At 49.8% G+C, this 18557-nt stretch overlaps 2 protein-coding genes across 2 annotated transcripts; one reads left to right on the top strand and one right to left on the bottom strand.

The window, feature by feature from the left end:
• The first annotated feature begins 1441 nt into the window (after window positions 1–1441).
• On the top strand, window positions 1442–2653 carry LOC137817534 (uncharacterized). Its single transcript, XM_068620819.1, has one exon. It carries the CDS (start codon window positions 1442–1444, stop codon window positions 2651–2653), a length of 1212 nt encoding a protein of 403 aa, XP_068476920.1.
• A 1703-nt stretch (window positions 2654–4356) lies between these two features.
• On the bottom strand, window positions 4357–4791 carry LOC137817533 (uncharacterized). The gene has a single exon (XM_068620818.1). The coding sequence runs from the start codon at window positions 4789–4791 to the stop codon at window positions 4357–4359; it is 435 nt and encodes a 144-aa protein (XP_068476919.1).
• Between the last annotated feature and the right edge of the window lie 13766 nt (window positions 4792–18557).

The following is an 18557-nucleotide window of genomic DNA, read 5'->3' as shown; positions in this document are numbered from 1 at the left end:
AGGGGTCCCACCATACGTTGACTTTGACTTTGGTCAACACCCGGGGACGGGACGGTACACAAGCCCCCCAGTCTTGAGCTGACACTTGTTTCAGCAAAAAGACTAAGGCCTCGCCCTATCATCCACGTGTCATTCTTGCTGACGTGACATTCCCTTGAGCAGCTGACGTGACCTTTTCTGAGCGTCTGACGCGACATTCTTTGCGCTGAATTTGTGACGCTTTAAGTTGCGCGCTAATGTCTCGACACGTGGCACGATCCTACGGCTGGGGATGTGCGTCGTTAGCGCTTCTCAAGTTAAAGTTATAACTTTTCGAAAACGCGCGCTCAAGGCACTGTTCCATCATTTCTCATACTCTCTGCACTGTTCATCTTCCCTGCGATCTTTGCGACTCTTGCGCTCTTCCTCTTCACGAAAGCTCACATTTTTTCAGCCTCTAACCACAAAAGGTATGGTTTTTCTATTCCGAACTTTCTAAGCCTTTGCTTTTTCCTTCCTTCTTCAGATTTTTCATCAATCCTATGGCACATACGAAAACAACCGCCAATCCACCACCCCAAGAACCAACTATAAGGCCCTTTACCCCTGGGCTCCCGACGAGCTGCTCGCTGAGTGCTCTAGTCTCACCATCATGAAGGCTTGGAAAGACCATATCGAAGGGTCAAGGGTTTATCAGCATCGTGCCATCGCCAGGAGACACGATGAAGATATAGCTGTGCTTCCCTGTGTTCCAAGTGAGCCCATCTGTGGGGATGAGAGGGCCAACAATGGAGTCCCCTTCTTTTATATCTACCAAACCGTGTTCAAGCGCATCGGGATGCGCTTGCCCTTCTCGGCGTTCGAACGAGAATTGTAAACAAAGATCAACATCGCCCCAGCCCAGCTACACCCCAACAGCTGGGCTTCCGTCAAGGCGTTTGATATCTTGTGTGGGTACCTTGTCAGCCACTCTCCGTCGACATCTTCCTCCATTTCTTTGAAGTGAAGAAACAAGGGAAGAGCTTGTGGGTGAGCTTGAGCAGTATTGTCGGGAGGGTTATCTCTCCCTTTTCCAGCAATCATACAAAGGCTGGAAAGGGAAATTCTTCAAGGTGTGCTGCTCCGATTATGACCATGCGGCCTTGGACGGCTTTCCCTTATACTGGGTGGAGGAGGTCAAGCTGACGAAGCCCAAATCCTTGGACGAGCTACCCTCGACTGATCGGGAGGTTTGCCAGATCCTGGCTAGTGTGGGGACTTTTGACACCTCCATACTCATAAGCCGCGAGTATGATGTAGAAGCTCTTGCTAGATATATAAGTATGAGAGCCACCCTTATAACTTCCTACTTACTGCCTTTGCTTGTTCTTACTTTGTGTATGACTTATCTACCCTTCTTTGTATAGTAACTTAACTTGTGCCTAACCCCTACTGCATTTATCTTCTTGGTGCAGATTCAAAGATGGATAAGCAACGGAGATTGAGGCTCACCCAAATCCTGAAGTCTAAAGGCGAGGCTTCGGCGAAAGGGGTTGGGGATTCCATACCTCCCACCTTTGAGACCACTCCAACCTCTCCAACCCTTTGCCCTCAACACCCACCTCCATCGGCATCTCCTCCGGCTCTTTCTCCTCCAAACTCGCCTCCTCCCATTGCAGCCATGCCTCTCGCGCTGGCTGAAACTCCTATTGAACCAGCCCCCCTCGACAAAGGCAAAAGGGTGGTGGTGGTACCTTCTGATGATGAGGGAGACTCCGCTGAAGGGCAAGTCTTCAAAAGGAGAAGGACGTCCCGGGCGGCACCTCAGGTCGCTACCTCCACCACATCTTCCTCCCACGGGGCTGATTCACTTAGGGAGAACCCTCCAAGCGCTAGCTCCCCCCCTCACCAGATGACCTTGGAGGGTGGGCTTGGAACTGAACCCATCTCAGCTCCACCATCTGCTCCAGAACTTCCTCTTCCAATGCAAGACTCACTGAGGGGTTACCTGGAGAGGATGTCCCCGCACGGCCAAGCAGAAAGGCCCAAGAAGGAAGGCGTGTTCTATTATATGGGCGCCTTCATGGCCTGCGCCAATACCTGGCGCGAGCAAGCGAAGGCCAAAGCCATCGAAGCCTCCGCCCTTCAAGCGCTAGAGAAAGAGGTCGCCTCTCTGAAAGAGGAGAAGGAGAGGTTGGCACGCCACTGGGAACGTCAAAAGGAGGCCTACAAGGTCTTCTTGAAGGTGGCCCAAAAGTCCAAGGAGGAGGCCAACAAGCGACTACACGAGGTGGGGCAGGCGCATGCTGAACTCCTTAGCCAAGTTGTGCCCCTCCGAGTGAAGGTTGCAGATCTGGAGGACGCGGCAAAGGCTTCTGAGGCACAACAGAAGATACTTGAAGCCCACTGCGTTGAGCGAGAGCAAAAGCTCGGGAAGACTGAGGGGGAGCTGGCTGCGAAGGTCGAAGCTTTCAACCTTCTCCAAGCTGAGGTTAACAAGCTTCAGGTGGAGAAGGAGTTTCTGGATAAGCAGCTAGCTACCAAGGACTCCAGGATTGAAGAGTTGGAGAAGTCCAACAAAGAACTGCTCGAGGACATGGCTAACACATTTGAGGAGGGATTCAAAGAGGCTCTGCCCCAAGCCACGTGCGAAAACCCAGAGATCAATACCTCAAACTGCGATCCTGGCCACTAGATCGTCGAGGGGAAGGTGGTGCCTCTCTACCTTGGGGAATGAACTGCTCTTGATTAATCTTCTTTTTGTAAATTTGTATTTTCCAACCTTTTACAATACTTTGAACTTCATCTGTAATTTTGACACTTAATCTCATTTATTTACATGCCATTTGGGATGTTACCTTCAAGTTCTTGTGCGATCTCAACTTTTCTTGCACCTTTATATGCTTATGTTTTCTTTACTATATCGAATGTGTTACCCTCGATACATCTCTTCATCGCTTTTGGCTTTAACTCTTTAGGTAGCACGTGACCTTCTTCTTTATTCTTCCCTTCTTAGTCACAATGCATACCCTTCTCCTGATCTTTCATTTAGAACTTCACTTGGCCTTCATTTCTACGAGGAATGTTCCTCATGAAGGCGTCGCCTGCCTCGTCATTGCCCAAAGGCAAGGGAGGATTTAACTTCGAGTATATTTCGTGTCTGATGACTCGTGTTCTTATGCTTATTCTTCTTGCTCTTAGAATTTCTCTTGCCTTCTGAACTTAGAAAAGTTTTCAACTTGACCTTTACTTACTTGTCTTGAGCCCCCAGGTGCTTACTGCGAGAGCCATTGCTAGTTTTATCATCACTTAAGATGAAAAAAAATGGGTCTCATCTCTTTTCTGGCCTCGCCATCACTCAAGGGCGAGGGAAAACTTGATCTCTTCTATGGCCTCAACATCGCTCGAGGGCGAGGAGGACTTATCTTATCTGTACTGGGTGTCCACACTCGAGAAGAGACCTGCTGAACGAGAGGTCGTATCGTCCTCAGCGTGTCTAAACATTTGGTGCCCACGCCCGTGGAAAGGCCTATTACAGCAGCGCCGTATCGTCCACGGGGTGTCGAAACACCAAGGCAACTTAGCCCTTATCTCTGCGCGCTTGGTGCCCACGCCTAAGGAGAGACCCACCCGGGGGTAGTGCCGTTTCGTCCCCAGGGTGTCTGAAAACACCAAGGCGATCAGTGTTCTTGGTGCCCACGCCCTGGGAGAGGCGTGTTGGAAACATCTCTGTATCGTCCCTGGTGTGTCTAAACACGAAGATGACCAAGGATTTTGGTGATTACGCCCAAGGAGAAGGTTTCCCGAAGGATGGCGCTTCTCCTCAGCTGCGTGTATCTGCACCAAGTGACCTGGTTCTCCACTGCTCCGAAACTTCTTACTGTCGAATGCCCACGCTCGAAGGAAACTTCCCTCGCCACTTCCTTGCGAGGTGTCTAAACATCAGACACTGGGCCAGCTATTCCTACCTGAGGAGGGGGCGTGCCGAAGGAATCCCTTAACCCCTACTCAGGGACTAGACACCCAGATTTTAACTCTTTGTTGTACGTACCTTGCTAATGGGTTGATCTCTGCACACGAGTATGTGTTCCCTTTACTTGCTTTGAATTTAACGCCTGCTCCCTCATCTGGCGATGCCTACACCTGGCGACGCCTCATCTTGACGATGCTATATCTTGGCGACGCCTCATCCTTGCGACGCCTCATCTTGGCGACGCCTGCCTCAGGCGATGCCTTGAGTCTTTGTCTTTTGTTTCTTAATCTTTACTCTTATACTGTGTGAGAGGGAAAAATTGAGACAGTTTTCTTGAACTTCCTTTTTTTACTTGGGTGACCTCATTAAAAAACCCCCGAGAGGGAAAAAGAGTGCCCCCTTTACAATTGTGTGTTTCATAACTTTCAACTGAAATAAAATTTTAAATTGGCCGCATTCCAGTTGTGTGGAATAGGTCCTCCTTCTAGAGTCTCTAGATTGTACAAACCATTTCCCTTGGCTTCGGTTTTTCTGAAGGGTCCGGTCCACTTGGGAGACAACTTGTTCTCCAACTCGTAAGGATGAGCCTTCCTCATGACCAAGTCGCCAACTTGGAACTGTCGCGGCTTTACCTTAGAGCTATACTGATGCTCCACCCTCCTCTTCACGGCTTCAGCCTTTATCCTCGCTTCCTCTCTGGCCTCGTCCAACAGGTCTAGATTCACCTTTCTTTCTTCGTTGGATTCTTCTACCACAAAGCTTAGGAAACGTGGGGAGCTCTCATGGATCTCTACTGGGATCATGGCATCTGACCCGTATACTAGGCTGAAAGGCGTCTCCATGGTGGAAGATTGAGGCATGGTGTGGTAAGCCCACACTATTCTTGGTACTTCTTCTGCCCACGCCCCTTTAGCCTTCTCAAGCCTTCGCTTCAATCCCTTCAGCAAAACTCTATTTGCTGACTCTACCTGTCCATTCGTCTGGGGGTGTTCAACTGATGCGAACACCTTGATATGATTCCTATAGCACAATATGAATGATTCTTGACATTCTTAGGAATCATCTTGAGTTGTATATGAGATAGGCACTTTAAAATAGAATTGGATCAAGGTTCTATGATCAAGAACTCACCAAGACTAGTACCAAAACCCAAACTCATATGGAAGTTCCATGTATTGTCAAATTGCACCGATCAAAATGGAAGAAAAGGCAAAGGCACCGAACAAAATGTATAAAAACTTAATTGCACCGAACAAATAAGCTAGAAAATGAAAAAGAAGCAAAGATGAATTGGCAGAAATCGAAAGACCGAAGCAAAACAACAAGAATATTATGAAACCGAACTAAAAATCAAAGGAAAAAAGCTAACACATGAACATAAAAAGAGAAGGAAGGAAGGAGAAGAGAAAGCTCATGAAGATGGAGGAATGGTTGGATGATCACGCCACTTAGAGGATGGTGACTCCAAGATGAGTGTGCAAGCCGCCACTTGAGGTAACCATAGAACTCTCAAGATAAGACTAAGTGAGGAAGGCACAAAGCTCTCCAATTCTCTCAAAAATTGAGTATAGTTTCTCTAATCAAAATTCAGATCTGAAAAATAAAAAGGCAACACCTTAATTTATAGCCTAGAGGTGCTGAAATGCAAAGCTAATTAAATTCAAAATTCCCCCCAAATACAAATGAAAGTGGCGCCAATCTAAGTCATGAGGAAGGTGTGACTTCCTCTCTCACTTTGGCACCTCCCTATTACTCCTACACCACTCTACTAAACGCACACCCCCCTAAGACTCCTAACTAAATACTAAAAGATGCTTTAACAAAAGAGGTTTCTAATGTTTCCCTCTAAGCACCTTCAAACAAAGAAATTACAAAAAGAGAAAATAAACGTCCATTAGCTCCATGAGCGTCCTCCATTTGAGCCTCAACCTCTTCTTGCTCTTGATGATTGGCCTCCATGTCCACTTGAGCTTGATCTCCATCATACTCCCCGAGTTGGAGAGAATTCGACCACGAATTCTGGAGACCTACAAAAAAAGGAGTTAGATCACCGATATTAAAAGTATGACTACCTAAGAATGTATCAGGCATATCTAACTCATAAGCATTGTCATTAATCCTCTTTAGGACTTGGAAAGGTCCATCTCCACGAGGCATTAGTTTGGACTTCCTTTGAGTAGGAAAACGATCCTTCCTCAAATGAAGCCAAACCCAATCACCCTCCTCAAACAACAATGCTTTTCTCCTTTTATTGGCAAGTTCAGCATACTTGCCAACCTTCTTCTCAATTCTCTTCTTGATGTCTTTATGCAAAGTTTTCACAAAAGAAGCCTTTTCATCCCCATCTTTGCACAAGACATCTCTAAGAATGGGAATAGGAAGAAGATCAAGAGGTGTTAAGGGGTTAAACCCATAGACAACCTCAAAAGGAGAATGTGAGGTGGTAGAATTTACTACACGGTTATATGCAAACTCAACATGGGGTAGTAAATTCTCCCACACTCTAGGATTCCCCGAAATGAAACATCTCAATAGTTGTCCCAAAGTTCTATTCACCACCTCGGTTTGACCATCAGTTTGTGGGTGGCAAGTGGTAGAAAATAAAAGTTTAGTTCCAAGCTTGCCCCACAAGGTCTTCCAAAAGTGACTTAAGAACTTGGGATCTCTATCGGACACTATAGATCGAGGGATCCCATGCAAGCGAACCACTTCTTGAAAGAAGAGGTTTGCAATATGACATGCATCATCCACTTTGTGGCAAGGAATAAAGTGAGCCATCTTTGAAAAACGATCCACTACCACAAAAATGGAGTCCTTTCCCTTCGATATCTTGGGTAATCCTAAGATGAAATCCATAGATATGTCAACCCAAGGCATTGAAGGGATAGGAAGAGGAGTATATAAACCACGGGGATGCATCTTAGATTTAGCTTTGCGGCAAGCTATGCATTTATCACACAAACTATGAACATGTTTATGCATATGAGGCCAAAAGAAATGTTCATGCAACACATCCAAAGTTTTAGCAACCCCAAAGTGACCCATTAAACCCCCCTCATGAGGTTCTCTAACAAGAGATAATCTAATAGAGCTTTGAGGGACACAAAGACGTTTTCCTTTAAAAAGAAAGCCATCTTGTATAAAAAAATCTTTGTGTCCTCCCTTAAGACACTCTTGATAGATGAAAGAAAAACAAAGGTCATCATGATAAAGTTCCTTAATGTGATCAAAGACAAGATATTGAGAACTTAAAAGATTTAGCAAATTGCATCCGCCACAATGTTTACTTTGCCTTGCTTATGTTTGATCACATAAGGAAATTGCTCAATGAATTCCACCCACTTAGCATGCCTCTTGTTAAGCTTGTTTTGGCTTTTCAAATACTTAAGAGATTTATGATCACTATGTATCACAAACTCTTTAGGAAAAAGATAGTGTTGCCAAGTAAACAAAGCCCTAACAAGTGCATATAATTCTTTATCATAAGTGGAATAATTGAGATGACTTCCCTTCAATTTCTCACTAAAATAAGCTATTGGGTGGCCCTCTTGAAGGAGAACAGCCCCAATGCCTATACTAGAAGCATCACACTCAATCTCAAATGTTTTAGTGAAATTAGGAAGGGCTAAGATGGGAGCTGTACCGCCCTGGTGGTCGGGTGCGATGACGTGGTATCCTGCTACGTATAGGCGTGGTGACAAGGCGCCAGGTTGACAGTTGGGAAGGAAGTCGGGAGGCACGTGTAGTCGCCGATAGTTAGGTTGGCGTGTTCCAATCTCCAGCTTACCAGAACAGGCGATCGCCAGGTTGGGGATGAAGTCGCCAGATGCAGACTCGGGCGACCAGGCAGTCGGAGATCGCCAGAACAAGCACATCGCCGAAGATGAAGGAGAAGCAGATTATGAAGGCGGCCGGCGAGACCACAGGGAAGGTGTATGAAGGCCCTACCTCGCCAGTTTCAGTAGAGATCGCACTCCTGAGTTAGCTATGCACTGGGCAGTACCATGCATAGGTAACTTAGCCAAAATGAGAGAAGAAGCAGCGCCAAGTCAGGGAGCCTCAGATGATGGCACGTGTACAGTTGGATGCGAGCCACGTGTCCAAGTCTGTAACTGCCAGGAGAGAGAAAACCACCAGGTATATAAGAGTTCCTAACAGATTTTCTAAGGTACGCAAGTTCAGTTCATACACTTTACGCTTGCGAGTGACAGAGCTGTTTGTGAGAGAGATTTGCACGGTTCCAGTTCTTAGTATTTGGTGATACCGTCACTGACTTGAGCGTCGGAGTGCGATCGGCCGCAGCGGCGCCGTATCGTTTCTTTGCAGGTTCTTGAGATAGATCCAGAGGAGGAACGGAGGTGAGAAGCGGCGCGCACGTCGATCCTTTGACGAGGCATTCTCCAGCGCTCCGGTCAACAGGCAGGATCATCAGGCGCCCACCGTGGGGCCGTGTAAAACGTGCTCCCATCCACAGCGTGAGTTCGTGGAGGTTTTCGAGGTTTTCTGCGCGGTTGTGTGCTGGTGCAACCGTCGTTCTTGGTTTCTTTGAGTTTCGTTCGGTGAAGTTTGTGTTTTAAACCGTTCGCTTGGCTTTTCGATCGGTGGATTCGAGTTCTTTCGTTTGGTTGTTTGGTTCGCGGGGAAACGGTGGTTTTTGGTGAAGCTGCGATTTTCTTCGAAGGTTTGCGGTGTTCTTGAAGTTCTTGCGCAGTTTCTTGAATCTTCTCCGATCGATCGCTGATTCGTTCGTGGTTGAAGTGTTATTTGATGTATTTCTGTGGTTCGCTGAAGTTAATGAGAAAGATGAGAAGCAATCGTTCCAGCCCCGTGGCTCCCGTCGCAGCTGAAGGCGACGCCGCCATGACCATGGCGCAGATGGCAGAAATGATGCGCTCATTGCAGGCCACTGTAGAAGCCTCGCGCGTCGAGCAGGCAAGGATACATGAAGACCTGGTCGCCTCTCGCGCCAGGAACGAGGAGCTCAGCAAGGTAGCTGAGGAGCTACGTCGAGCTCTCCAAGAGCAGCAGGTTCGTTCTTCCGCTAAAGAGGTGGCACCGTCGACGCCGCCTCGTGTTTTCCCAATGCCTTTCATTTAGGCGATTACCGACACGCCAATTCCCACGAGCGTGGTCCCGGTTAAAGCTGTTTTTACTGGCGTGGAGGATCCAGAGGCTCATCTGACCACGTTCCACACACAGATGATGCTGTCAGGAGGGTCGGACGCCGTCTATTGTAAGATGTTCGTGAGCACGCTCCAGGGAACGGCGATGGAGTGGTTTGTGAGCCTGCCTAATGGCCACATAACTAATTTTCAACAATTCTCGAAGATCTTTGTCGAGCAGTATATTGTGAACAAGGCACCGCCCAGAGTGTCCTATGATCTGTTTGATATAAGGCAGTACCATGGGGAGTCCCTCAGAGACTACCTCAATCGCTTCGGAGCACAGATGGTCAGATCGCCGGCCAAGGATGAAGAAATGCTGGTTTATGCCTTCAAGAAGGGCGTGCAGCCAGGGCCATTCTGCGAAGCCTTGATCAGGGCTCATCCAGCGACGTTTGCTGAAGTCAGGCGACTTGCGGTGGCCCACATCGCCGACGAGAGTGAGGTCGCCGAGAAGAGGGGCAACGTGGCTCCCGCCAGGCCACGCGCCCAGACCAGGATCCAGCCACAGAGGGTGCTGGAAACGGCAGCGGCGGCCAGAAAGGACCAAAGGACTCGCTATCCTTACGATAGGAGAAATAAGGGAAGAAGCCAAGCGCGCCAACCGCCAGCACGCCAACAACCAGCACGCCGGGAATACAATCGCCCGCCTAAGCACAAATTCGTCATGGGACTAGCGGACCTGATTGCTATCCCTAACATATCTGCTAGATTGAAGGCGCCCGAGAAGGTGGGCGACAAGGTGCTAGGGTCGAAGCCGGACGTCTGGTGCGAGTTTCACCAGTGCTTTGGCCACAACCTGGACTCGTGTTTGTCTTTAGGGTACCAGCTCGATGATCTGGTTAAGAGCGGGTTCCTAAACGACTATCTGCTGGACAGAAGAACCGGAGGAGCGTCGAGTTCCCAGCCGGCAGGTGGAGAAGCCCAGCAACACGAGATGCCTATCCATGGGGAGATCCACACCATTGCAGGGGGTTTCTCAGGTGGGGGATGCACCGCATCGCAGAGGAAAAAGTACGCGCGATCGGTGATGTCAGTGGACATGTTTGAAGATCACTCGCCCGAAGTGGACATTACGTTCACCAAGCAGGATCTTCGGGACGTTGTGCCTCATGACAACGATCCCATTGTTATTTCGTTGATCACGGCGGGGAGGAAGGTTCACCGAGTTCTGGTGGACCAAGGAAGTTCGGCAGACATGATGTTCTGGCCGACTTTCACGCAGCTAGAATTGCCCCTTGACCAGCTAAGGCCCTATGGAGGGTGCTTGTATGGGTTCGCTGGCGACCAGGTGGAAGTCAGGGGGTACATTGAGCTGAGAACCACGTTTACCGATGAGGCTGGGTCGAGGACGGAGAAAATCAAGTACCTCATCGTAAACGCCCCTTCAGCATATAACATCCTGCTGGGAAGGCCCACTCTTAACAGGAAAGGCGCAATTCCATCGACTCGGCACATGAAGGTGAAGCTGCCGTCCATGGAAGGGGTGGTAATCACGATAAAGTCTGATCAGAAGGAAGCGAAAAAGTGCTATGAAAACAGCCTGAAAAATAAAAGATCAGTGAGTTATGTTACAACCACCCCACCTCCCGGTGTGAAGCCCAGACCGCCGATAATGGAGGAGGCCGCCGGAAGGGACGTAGAGATGGTAGATGCTGAGCTGGGGGAGAGGAATGCTGGCCTGGAGGAAGAAGAGGCGCGGAATCGCCCGGAGGAAGCAAGGGAGCTCGGAATCGCCAAGGCGGTGATCGCCAGAGAATCAAGGCCCAAGCCCGTCGAGCAGTGGCTCGAGAAGGAGATCGGGGGGAAAGTTTTCAAGCTCGGAAGATCTCTGGAGGTCGATCTCCAGGACCAGATCGCCAAGGTGATTGAACGGCATCTGGACGCGTTTGCCTGGTCCGCTTCGGACATGCCCGGGATCGATCCCGACTTCTTGTGCCATCATCTGGCGATGGACAGCATGGTGAGACCGGTGCGGCAAAGAAGGAGGAAATTTAATGAAGAGAGGAGGCAGGCGATCAAGGATGAGACCCAGAAACTCCTCGCTGCAGGCCACATCAGGGAAGTCCAGTACCCTGAGTGGTTGGCAAATGTCGTGCTGGTGAAGAAGAGCAACGGGAAATGGCGCATGTGCGTCGATTTCACCGATCTGAATAAGGCTTGCCCAAAGGATTCGTATCCTTTACCAAGCATTGATGCCCTGGTTGATAGTGCTGCAGGGTGCAAGCTGCTGAGTTTCCTGGATGCCTTCTCGGGCTATAATCAGATCAAGATGCATCCCATGGATGAAGAAAAAACAGCCTTCATGACGGAGAGGTCGTGCTACTGCTATAAGGTGATGCCGTTTGGGCTGAAGAATGCGGGGGCCACGTACCAGAGGCTGATGGACCGAGTACTTGCACCAATGCTGGGAAGGAACGTGCAAGCTTACGTCATGACATGGTCGTGACCTCGCAGGAGAAAAGCAAGCACGTTGCAGACTTGGAAGAATTGTTCACGACGATCGCCAAGTTCAAGTTGAAGCTCAACCCGGAGAAATGCATTTTCGGCGTGGAGGCTGGAAAATTTTTGGGTTTTCTCTTGACTGAAAGAGGAATAGAAGCCAATCCGGACAAGTGTGCCGCCATCTTGGCGATGAGAAGCCCGGCTACAGTGAAAGAGGTCCAGCAGCTGACAGGTCGGATGGCAGCCCTATCCCGCTTCGTGTCAGCAAGCGGAGAAAAGGGACATCCCTATTTCCAGTGTCTGCGGCGCAATAACAAGTTCGCTTGGACGAAAGAGTGCGAGGAAGCTTTCGTCAAGCTGAAGGAATATTTGGCGAGCCCGCCGGTTCTGTGCAAACCACTGGCGGGAATCCCTCTCAGATTGTATTTTGCTGTGACTGAGAGGGCGGTGAGTGCGGTGCTCGCCCAGGACCAAGATCAGGCTCAGAAGCCTATCTATTTTGTGAGCAAGGTGTTGCAGGGCCCAGAAATGAGATATCAGGCCCTGGAGAAGGCGGCGCTGGCTGTGGTGTTTTCGGCGAGGAGGTTGCGCCACTACTTCCACAGCTTCACAATACTGGTGATGACTGACCTGCCCATCCAGAAGGTCTTGAAGAAGCCTGACGTTGCAGGAAGAATGGTGAAGTGGGCAGTGGAGTTGTCAGAGTTTGACATTAAATATGAGCCTCGAGGCCCGATCAAAGGGCAAATCTTTGCAGATTTTGTAGTCGAGCTCTCTTCAGAGGCGACGCGGGTTGAAGGAGACGATTTCCGTTGGGTACTCTCGGTGGATGGATCGTCAAACCAGCAGGGTAGCGGTGCTGGAGTCATATTGGAAGGACCCAACGGCGTGCTGATCGAACAATCGTTGAGATTCGCCTTCAAAGCCAGCAACAATCAAGCAGAGTATGAGGCGCTGATCGCCGGGATTCTGCTGGCTAAGGAAATGGGAGCCAGAGTGCTGATGGCTAAGAGTGACTCGCTGCTAGTCACAGGGCAAGTAACAGGCGAGTTCCAGGCTAAAGATCCACAAATGGCGGCTTACTTGGCGTATGTGCAGGAATTGAAGAGTTCCTTTGCCTCTTTTGAAGTGGTGCATGTGCCCCGAGAACAGAATGCCCGAGCTGACTTGCTTGCTAAGCTCGCCAGCTCAGGCAAGGGGGGTAGGCAGAGGACAGTGATTCAAGAAACTTTGAAGACGCCGAGGGCATTTGTAGCAGATCACCTGGTCCTTCAGATAAGCAGGTCGACGGAGAGAGCATCGAGAAGCCATAAGTCTTTGACGCAAGAAACTCTGAGATCGCCGAGAATTAGAGCATGTCGAGGAGAGAAAGTGGACGTGATGCAGGTCTGTGCCACCCATGAGCCAGACACTTGGATAACACAGTACAAGCGGTGCCTGGCGGATGGTCTCCTCCCGCTAGATCCAACAGAAGCTAGGAAGGTAAAGAAAAATTCCAGCAAGTATACATTGATTGATGGCGATCTGTACAGGTTTGGATTCACTCACCCACTCCTGGAATGTATACACGGCGAGAAGTGCACGAGAATTATGGCAGAGCTCCACGAAGGAATATGTGGAAGTCACGTCGGGGGTCGAGCTCTGGCCGCAAGGACTCTCCGTGCAGGCTACTATTGGCCATCCATGAGAGAAGATTGCAAGAAGTATGCCCAGTGCTGCAAACAATGCCAGCAGCACGCCGATTGGCACAAGGCACCTCCCGAGGAGTTGAAGTCGATCTATAGCCCTTGGCCGTTTCATACTTGGGGAATCGACATCCTGGGACCTTTTCCACTGGCGATCAGGCAGATGAAGTACTTGGTGGTGGCGATTGAGTATTTCACCAAATGGATTGAAGCAGAACCAGTGGCCCAGATCACCGCGCACAAGATCGAAGGCTTTGTATGGAAGAACATTGTGTGCCGGTTTGGAGTGCCTAAGCGCCTGGTATCGGATAATGGGACTCAGTTTGCAAGCCACCTGTTGAAGAAGCTTTGTGAAGGGGTTGGAATACAGCAAGTGTTTGCATCCGTCGAGCACCCTCAAACTAATGGCCAGGTGGAATCAGCTAATCGGGTGTTGCTGAGAGGTTTGAAGAGAAGGCTCGAGAAAGCCAAGGGAAGTTGGGTTGAGGAGGTGCCCCGTATAGTCTGGGCGTACCACACCACCGAGCAGTCCGGGACCCATGAGACCCCGTTTAGCTTGGTCTATGGGTGTGACGCCATGATTCCAGTGGAGATCCAGGAAAGCTCGCCGAGATTCCAGAACTTCGTAGAGGAAGACTCGAATGAAGAGAGAAGGCTGAACCTGGACCTGCTGGATGAGGTCAGGCAGGAAGCAAGGCTGAAGGCTGAGGCGGTGAAAAGAAGGGTCGAGCGAAGGTACAATTCTAAGGTGATGCCGAGGCAGTTTAGAGAAGGCGATCTGGTGATGAGGAAGGCCCACCAGTACGAGATGGAGAATAAACTATCACCCAAGTGGATTGGACCGTTCAGAATAACCGAGGCACTCGGGAACGGAGCCTACCGCTTAGAGACGCTGGAAGGAGGGGCGATCCCTCGTACCTGGAACGCCACACACCTGAAGTTGTACTATAGCTAAGAGCTTTGTAAGTAAAGACAAACACAAATGTTATATTGCAATGTTTCTGTTAAAACAGTTTCAAGGGGGCACTCTTTTTTCCCTAAGGAGGGTTTTTAATGAGGCCACCCAATAAAAGAAGAGTTTTCGAAGTATAAGGTGTTTTCAGATTGCATATGTGTTATTTCCAAAAGTTTCGAAGAAAGACCTTGTCATTCGTACATGATTTAAGGCACGAAAAGATATGTCGCGTGTTTTCTAAAGTTTTAAAGTTCTCATCGTTTTTCGGCGATTAGAGGCACCAGCTAAGTTTTTAAAGTCCTCATCGTTTTTCGGCGATTAGAGGTATCAATTAAGTTTTTAAAGTCCTCATCGTTTTTCGGCGATTAGAGGCACCAGTTAAGTTTTTAAGTCCTCATCGTTTATCGGCGATCGGAGGCACCAGATGAAAGACCTCCTCGCCGTCGAGCGAGTGCAGGCAAGAAAGGTCCTCAGTGCATCCAGGGGGGAGGAGATGTACGCCCTGGGCAAGTTGAGGCACCGGATAAAGTCCTTATCGCCGTTGTGCGAACTAAGGCCCATCAAAGACCTCCTCGCCGTCGAGCGAGTGCAGGCGTGAGAAAGAAAAGGTCCTCAGTGCATCCAGGGGGGAGGAGATGTACACCCTGGGCAAGTTGAGGCACCAGACAAAGTCCTTCTCGCCGTCGAGCGAGTTAAGGCCGTTTAAAGTCCTTCTCGCCGATGAGCGAGTTCAGGCGAGTAAAAGTCCTTCTCGCCGATGAGCGAGTTCAGGCGAGTTAAAAGACCTTCTCGCTTGTGTGCGAGTATAGGCAAGATAAAATCCTTCTCGTCTTGAACGAGTTCAGGTATGGCGAAGAGGGTGGAAGAAGCTTGAAAGGTGGCTAAGGTAGGTTCGAAGAGAACGCCTAGCCAGCCAGTCTCTAGCTCTGAAGTTCAGGGAGGTAAAGGAAGATCCCAAAGAGCATTTCTGCCTCAGATAAGGAAATGACTGCCAAAGCATGAGGCTGGAAAAAGCTGGTGTTACCAAGAGGTTTTGGCGATCGGGAAAAGTTCAAGCGACGGTGAGAAGGTTGAAAGCCTTGTTTGATAAAGCAGGTCAAGTGGGACGTTGTTTGAACCGATAATTGGGTCACAGTTCGTTGCTTGGACACTTTTCTTATGATCAGGTTAGTGCCTCAAGGGTACAAGTTGCTTAAAGCGATCATTGCTTAAGTTTGAATCGGCTCGAAGCAGTTACGCCAAAGGTCATGTTTGCAAAATCGCTAAGTTAAACGCAGCAGAGTTAAACATACAAAGAAGGTAAAAGCGCTCAAAAGAAGTCGGAAGAATATCCAAGTTTCGCTATTGAAATGAGTAACTGTTCAAAACACGTGTGCAAGAGTTTTTACAAGGTGAATACAGGTGAATTTATAAAGAAGCAGATGGGGTGGAATTGGTTGAGCCTTCGGCGGGAACGACCTTTCCATCTACTACTTCATTGTTTAATGACACCATGCTGAGGTCGAGATCAGGGAATAGGCATGCGAATTGCTCCCGAGCGGCTTCGAATCCAGCAGTCAGAATCTGGGCAGAATTTAGCTTAAGTTCTTCAAATTGTCCTTGAAGCTCTTCAACTTGTTTCTTGAGCTCCTCGTTCTGCTGTCCCAGCTCTTCGGCTTGTTTCTTGAGCTCCTTGTTCTGCTGCTCCTGCTCTTCAATCTGTTTTTGGAGTTGTTTGTTGGTCTCTTGAGCATGGAGAAGGTCGTCAGTAACCTTCTTGGATTCTGTTCGAGCTTGGGTCAACTCGGCAGCCATCTTCTCTTTTTCCTTGTTCGCCTCGGTGAGATCAGCCATGGCGTCATCCCTTGCTTTTTCTACTTGCCCAAGCAGCTTCTCGCGGTCGATTGACCTTTGCTCCAGTTTTTGTACCTTATCGGCATTAGCTTGAATGTGAGCCTCCAGGTCGCTCGCCTTGGTGCGCAGAGGCACGATTCTGCTTTCAAGTTCAACTTTTTCTTGGGCAAGTTCATGGACTTTGCGGCGAAGGTCAGCAGCTTCCTTGCGCGCAAGCCTAAGCTCGGTGCTGAGGGCATCCTCTACTCGGGAATGTTCCATTTCCGCGAGCGTCAGGCTGAATGCCACCTTCTCTACCTCAACCTTCATTGTGCTGTTTTCGGTCTTGAGGTGGTAGACATCGTCTTGAAGCCGCCTGGTGGAGCTCTCCACAGCCCTCGTTATGATCGATGGGATATCCTCTGCTATGGTTTTGAGTTTGGCGGTCAGAGGTTCCCACATCCTTGTAACCTCGAGGGGAAGGTTCGCGGCTTGGAGAGGCGCCAGGGGGGCTTGTTGAGGGTTCTCGTCGCCACCTTCCTTAGCAACATTTTCAGTGGTTGTTTCCTGGCGTGGCGACGCAATCGGGGACTCGGTGATTAGGATTGGAGAGGTGTGAGCGACCTCATCCCCGATTGGAACGATTCCTGCAGCTGAAGTGTTGGAAGGAGGGCCCCCTCCTGCTGATATATGTGGTGTGGAGGCGCTCGGGGGGTCCTCCAAGAAATTTGGCTCTGGGGCCTCAGTTGCAGGTGGCGCAGTGGCCAATGGAACTGCTTGGACTGGTGGTGAAGGGGCTTGTGGTGCTGGTGATGAGGGAGGAGGAGCGGGTGTTGATGGTGGTGTTGAAGCTGGAAGAGGGGGCGGGGCAGGTGGAGAAGATGGTGCCACCCTCTTCCTTTTCGTGACAAGGCCATCCTCTGTGACCTCGTCGTCCTCTTCCTCATCCTCTTGGACAACTTGGGGGGCTTTCCGCTTTGGCCTCTTAAGGACCAGTTTCTTTCGTTGGGTGGGCGCCTTAGGCGGTGATCGCCCCTGGATGATGGCCTTCTCGACCGCCGAGTTGGGAACCGTCTGGGAGCCGGTCGCCAACCCGTGGTGTCTGCATGGAATGAAAGTGCATAAGTTAGCTCAAAGGAGAAAGGGGTAAGTGTACAAGACAATGAGACAGCAAAAGCAGGCATATGCAGAAAAGATAGAACCAAAGTCTTGTGTGTGTCGCACAAGACGCCCAGAAACAATATCAGAAGCAATGTCAAGACAAAGATGTAGCGTCCTAACCTATTTGGAATTCCAACTGGTCCTCAAAGAACTCGAAGGAGATCAGGGTGGGGGTCAAGAATGTTATATGGGCATCTGCCACCCTCTTCCAGAAGAGACAAAGGTCTCTGTCCAAAGCTCCCATGCTATCAGGACTTCTGGGCCTCCTGAAGCAGCTCTTGGACTCCTTTTTCCCCTTGTCCACCCAGTACAAGGGGAAACCGTCGAGAAGGGAAGTGTCTTTGTCATTTGCGCGAACCTGAATGAACTTCCCCTTCCAATCCTTGTACGACTGCTGGAAGATGGTGAAAATGCACCTCCCAGCAATGGCGTTCAGGCTGACCCACAGGCGATCTCCTGGGTGCTTGGCCTCGAACAAGAATAAAAACACGTCCACTGACGCGGGCAACCCCAGGTGGGCGCACGTTATCTCGAAAGCTCGGACAAACGCCCAGCTGTTGGGGTGAAGCTGGGCGGCAGCGATATTGAGCTCGGTTAAGAGTTCCCTCTCAAATCGAGTGAGAGGGAACCTGAGTTTGACCTTCTTGAAGAAAGTGGTGTAGACGAAGCAGAAGGGCCCGTCGGCGCTCACTTTATCATCGGCGCACACTGGCAGAGTGGCGGGGCAAGGCAGCACCATCATTCTCTCATCGTGCTCCTTGTGGAACGATTGGTGGGCCTCGTCCCCATTGGTCAATCGCAGAACCGCTCCTGCGGTGTTCACCGACGACGTTTCCTTTATGAGGGTTGAGTTAGCCCATGGGTATAACGTCTTGAAGTCTGGCAGGGGGATGGGGGCTCCTCCAGCGTTTGGTGGAGTCGCCTGGGCCAGAGCGGTTTGAGAAGACGCAGGCCTCACAGCCTGCGAAGAGGGAGCACCACGAACTTGCGTAGAGTCGTGTGCTTGTGAAGGAGGGTTTCGCGCTGATGGAGGGGGGTTCGGGGTGATCTTCGTGCGAGTCATGATAGCAACTGCAAACGAAGGAGGAAGAAAAAATAATCAGGAGGGTTACAAAGGCTGACTCGATCGTGAAAGGAAGGTGAAAGACGAACGAATGTGAGTTCGTTGCGACGATCGACAAAGCCCTAAGTCACGCAGAAGGAGAAATGGAAAAACAGCCCACAGCGTATGCACCAGACAGTTACAGGATGATGCAAAACGGTGAAAATGCAAGAAAACCCAGCAGATGAAGGAAAGTAGTTACCTTTCGATGATCGGGAGAATGTTAAAGGGAGGTGGTGATCTAGAGCGTCGAGGAACGTCGAGAGCTTTCGCAGAAGGAAATAGGAGCGTATGCAAGTGTGAA

Source organism: Phaseolus vulgaris, unplaced genomic scaffold (genome assembly GCF_000499845.2).
Source record: "Phaseolus vulgaris cultivar G19833 unplaced genomic scaffold, P. vulgaris v2.0 scaffold_111, whole genome shotgun sequence".
Taxonomy (NCBI): domain Eukaryota; kingdom Viridiplantae; phylum Streptophyta; class Magnoliopsida; order Fabales; family Fabaceae; genus Phaseolus; species Phaseolus vulgaris.
This window is presented reverse-complemented; position numbering and strand designations above follow the sequence as displayed.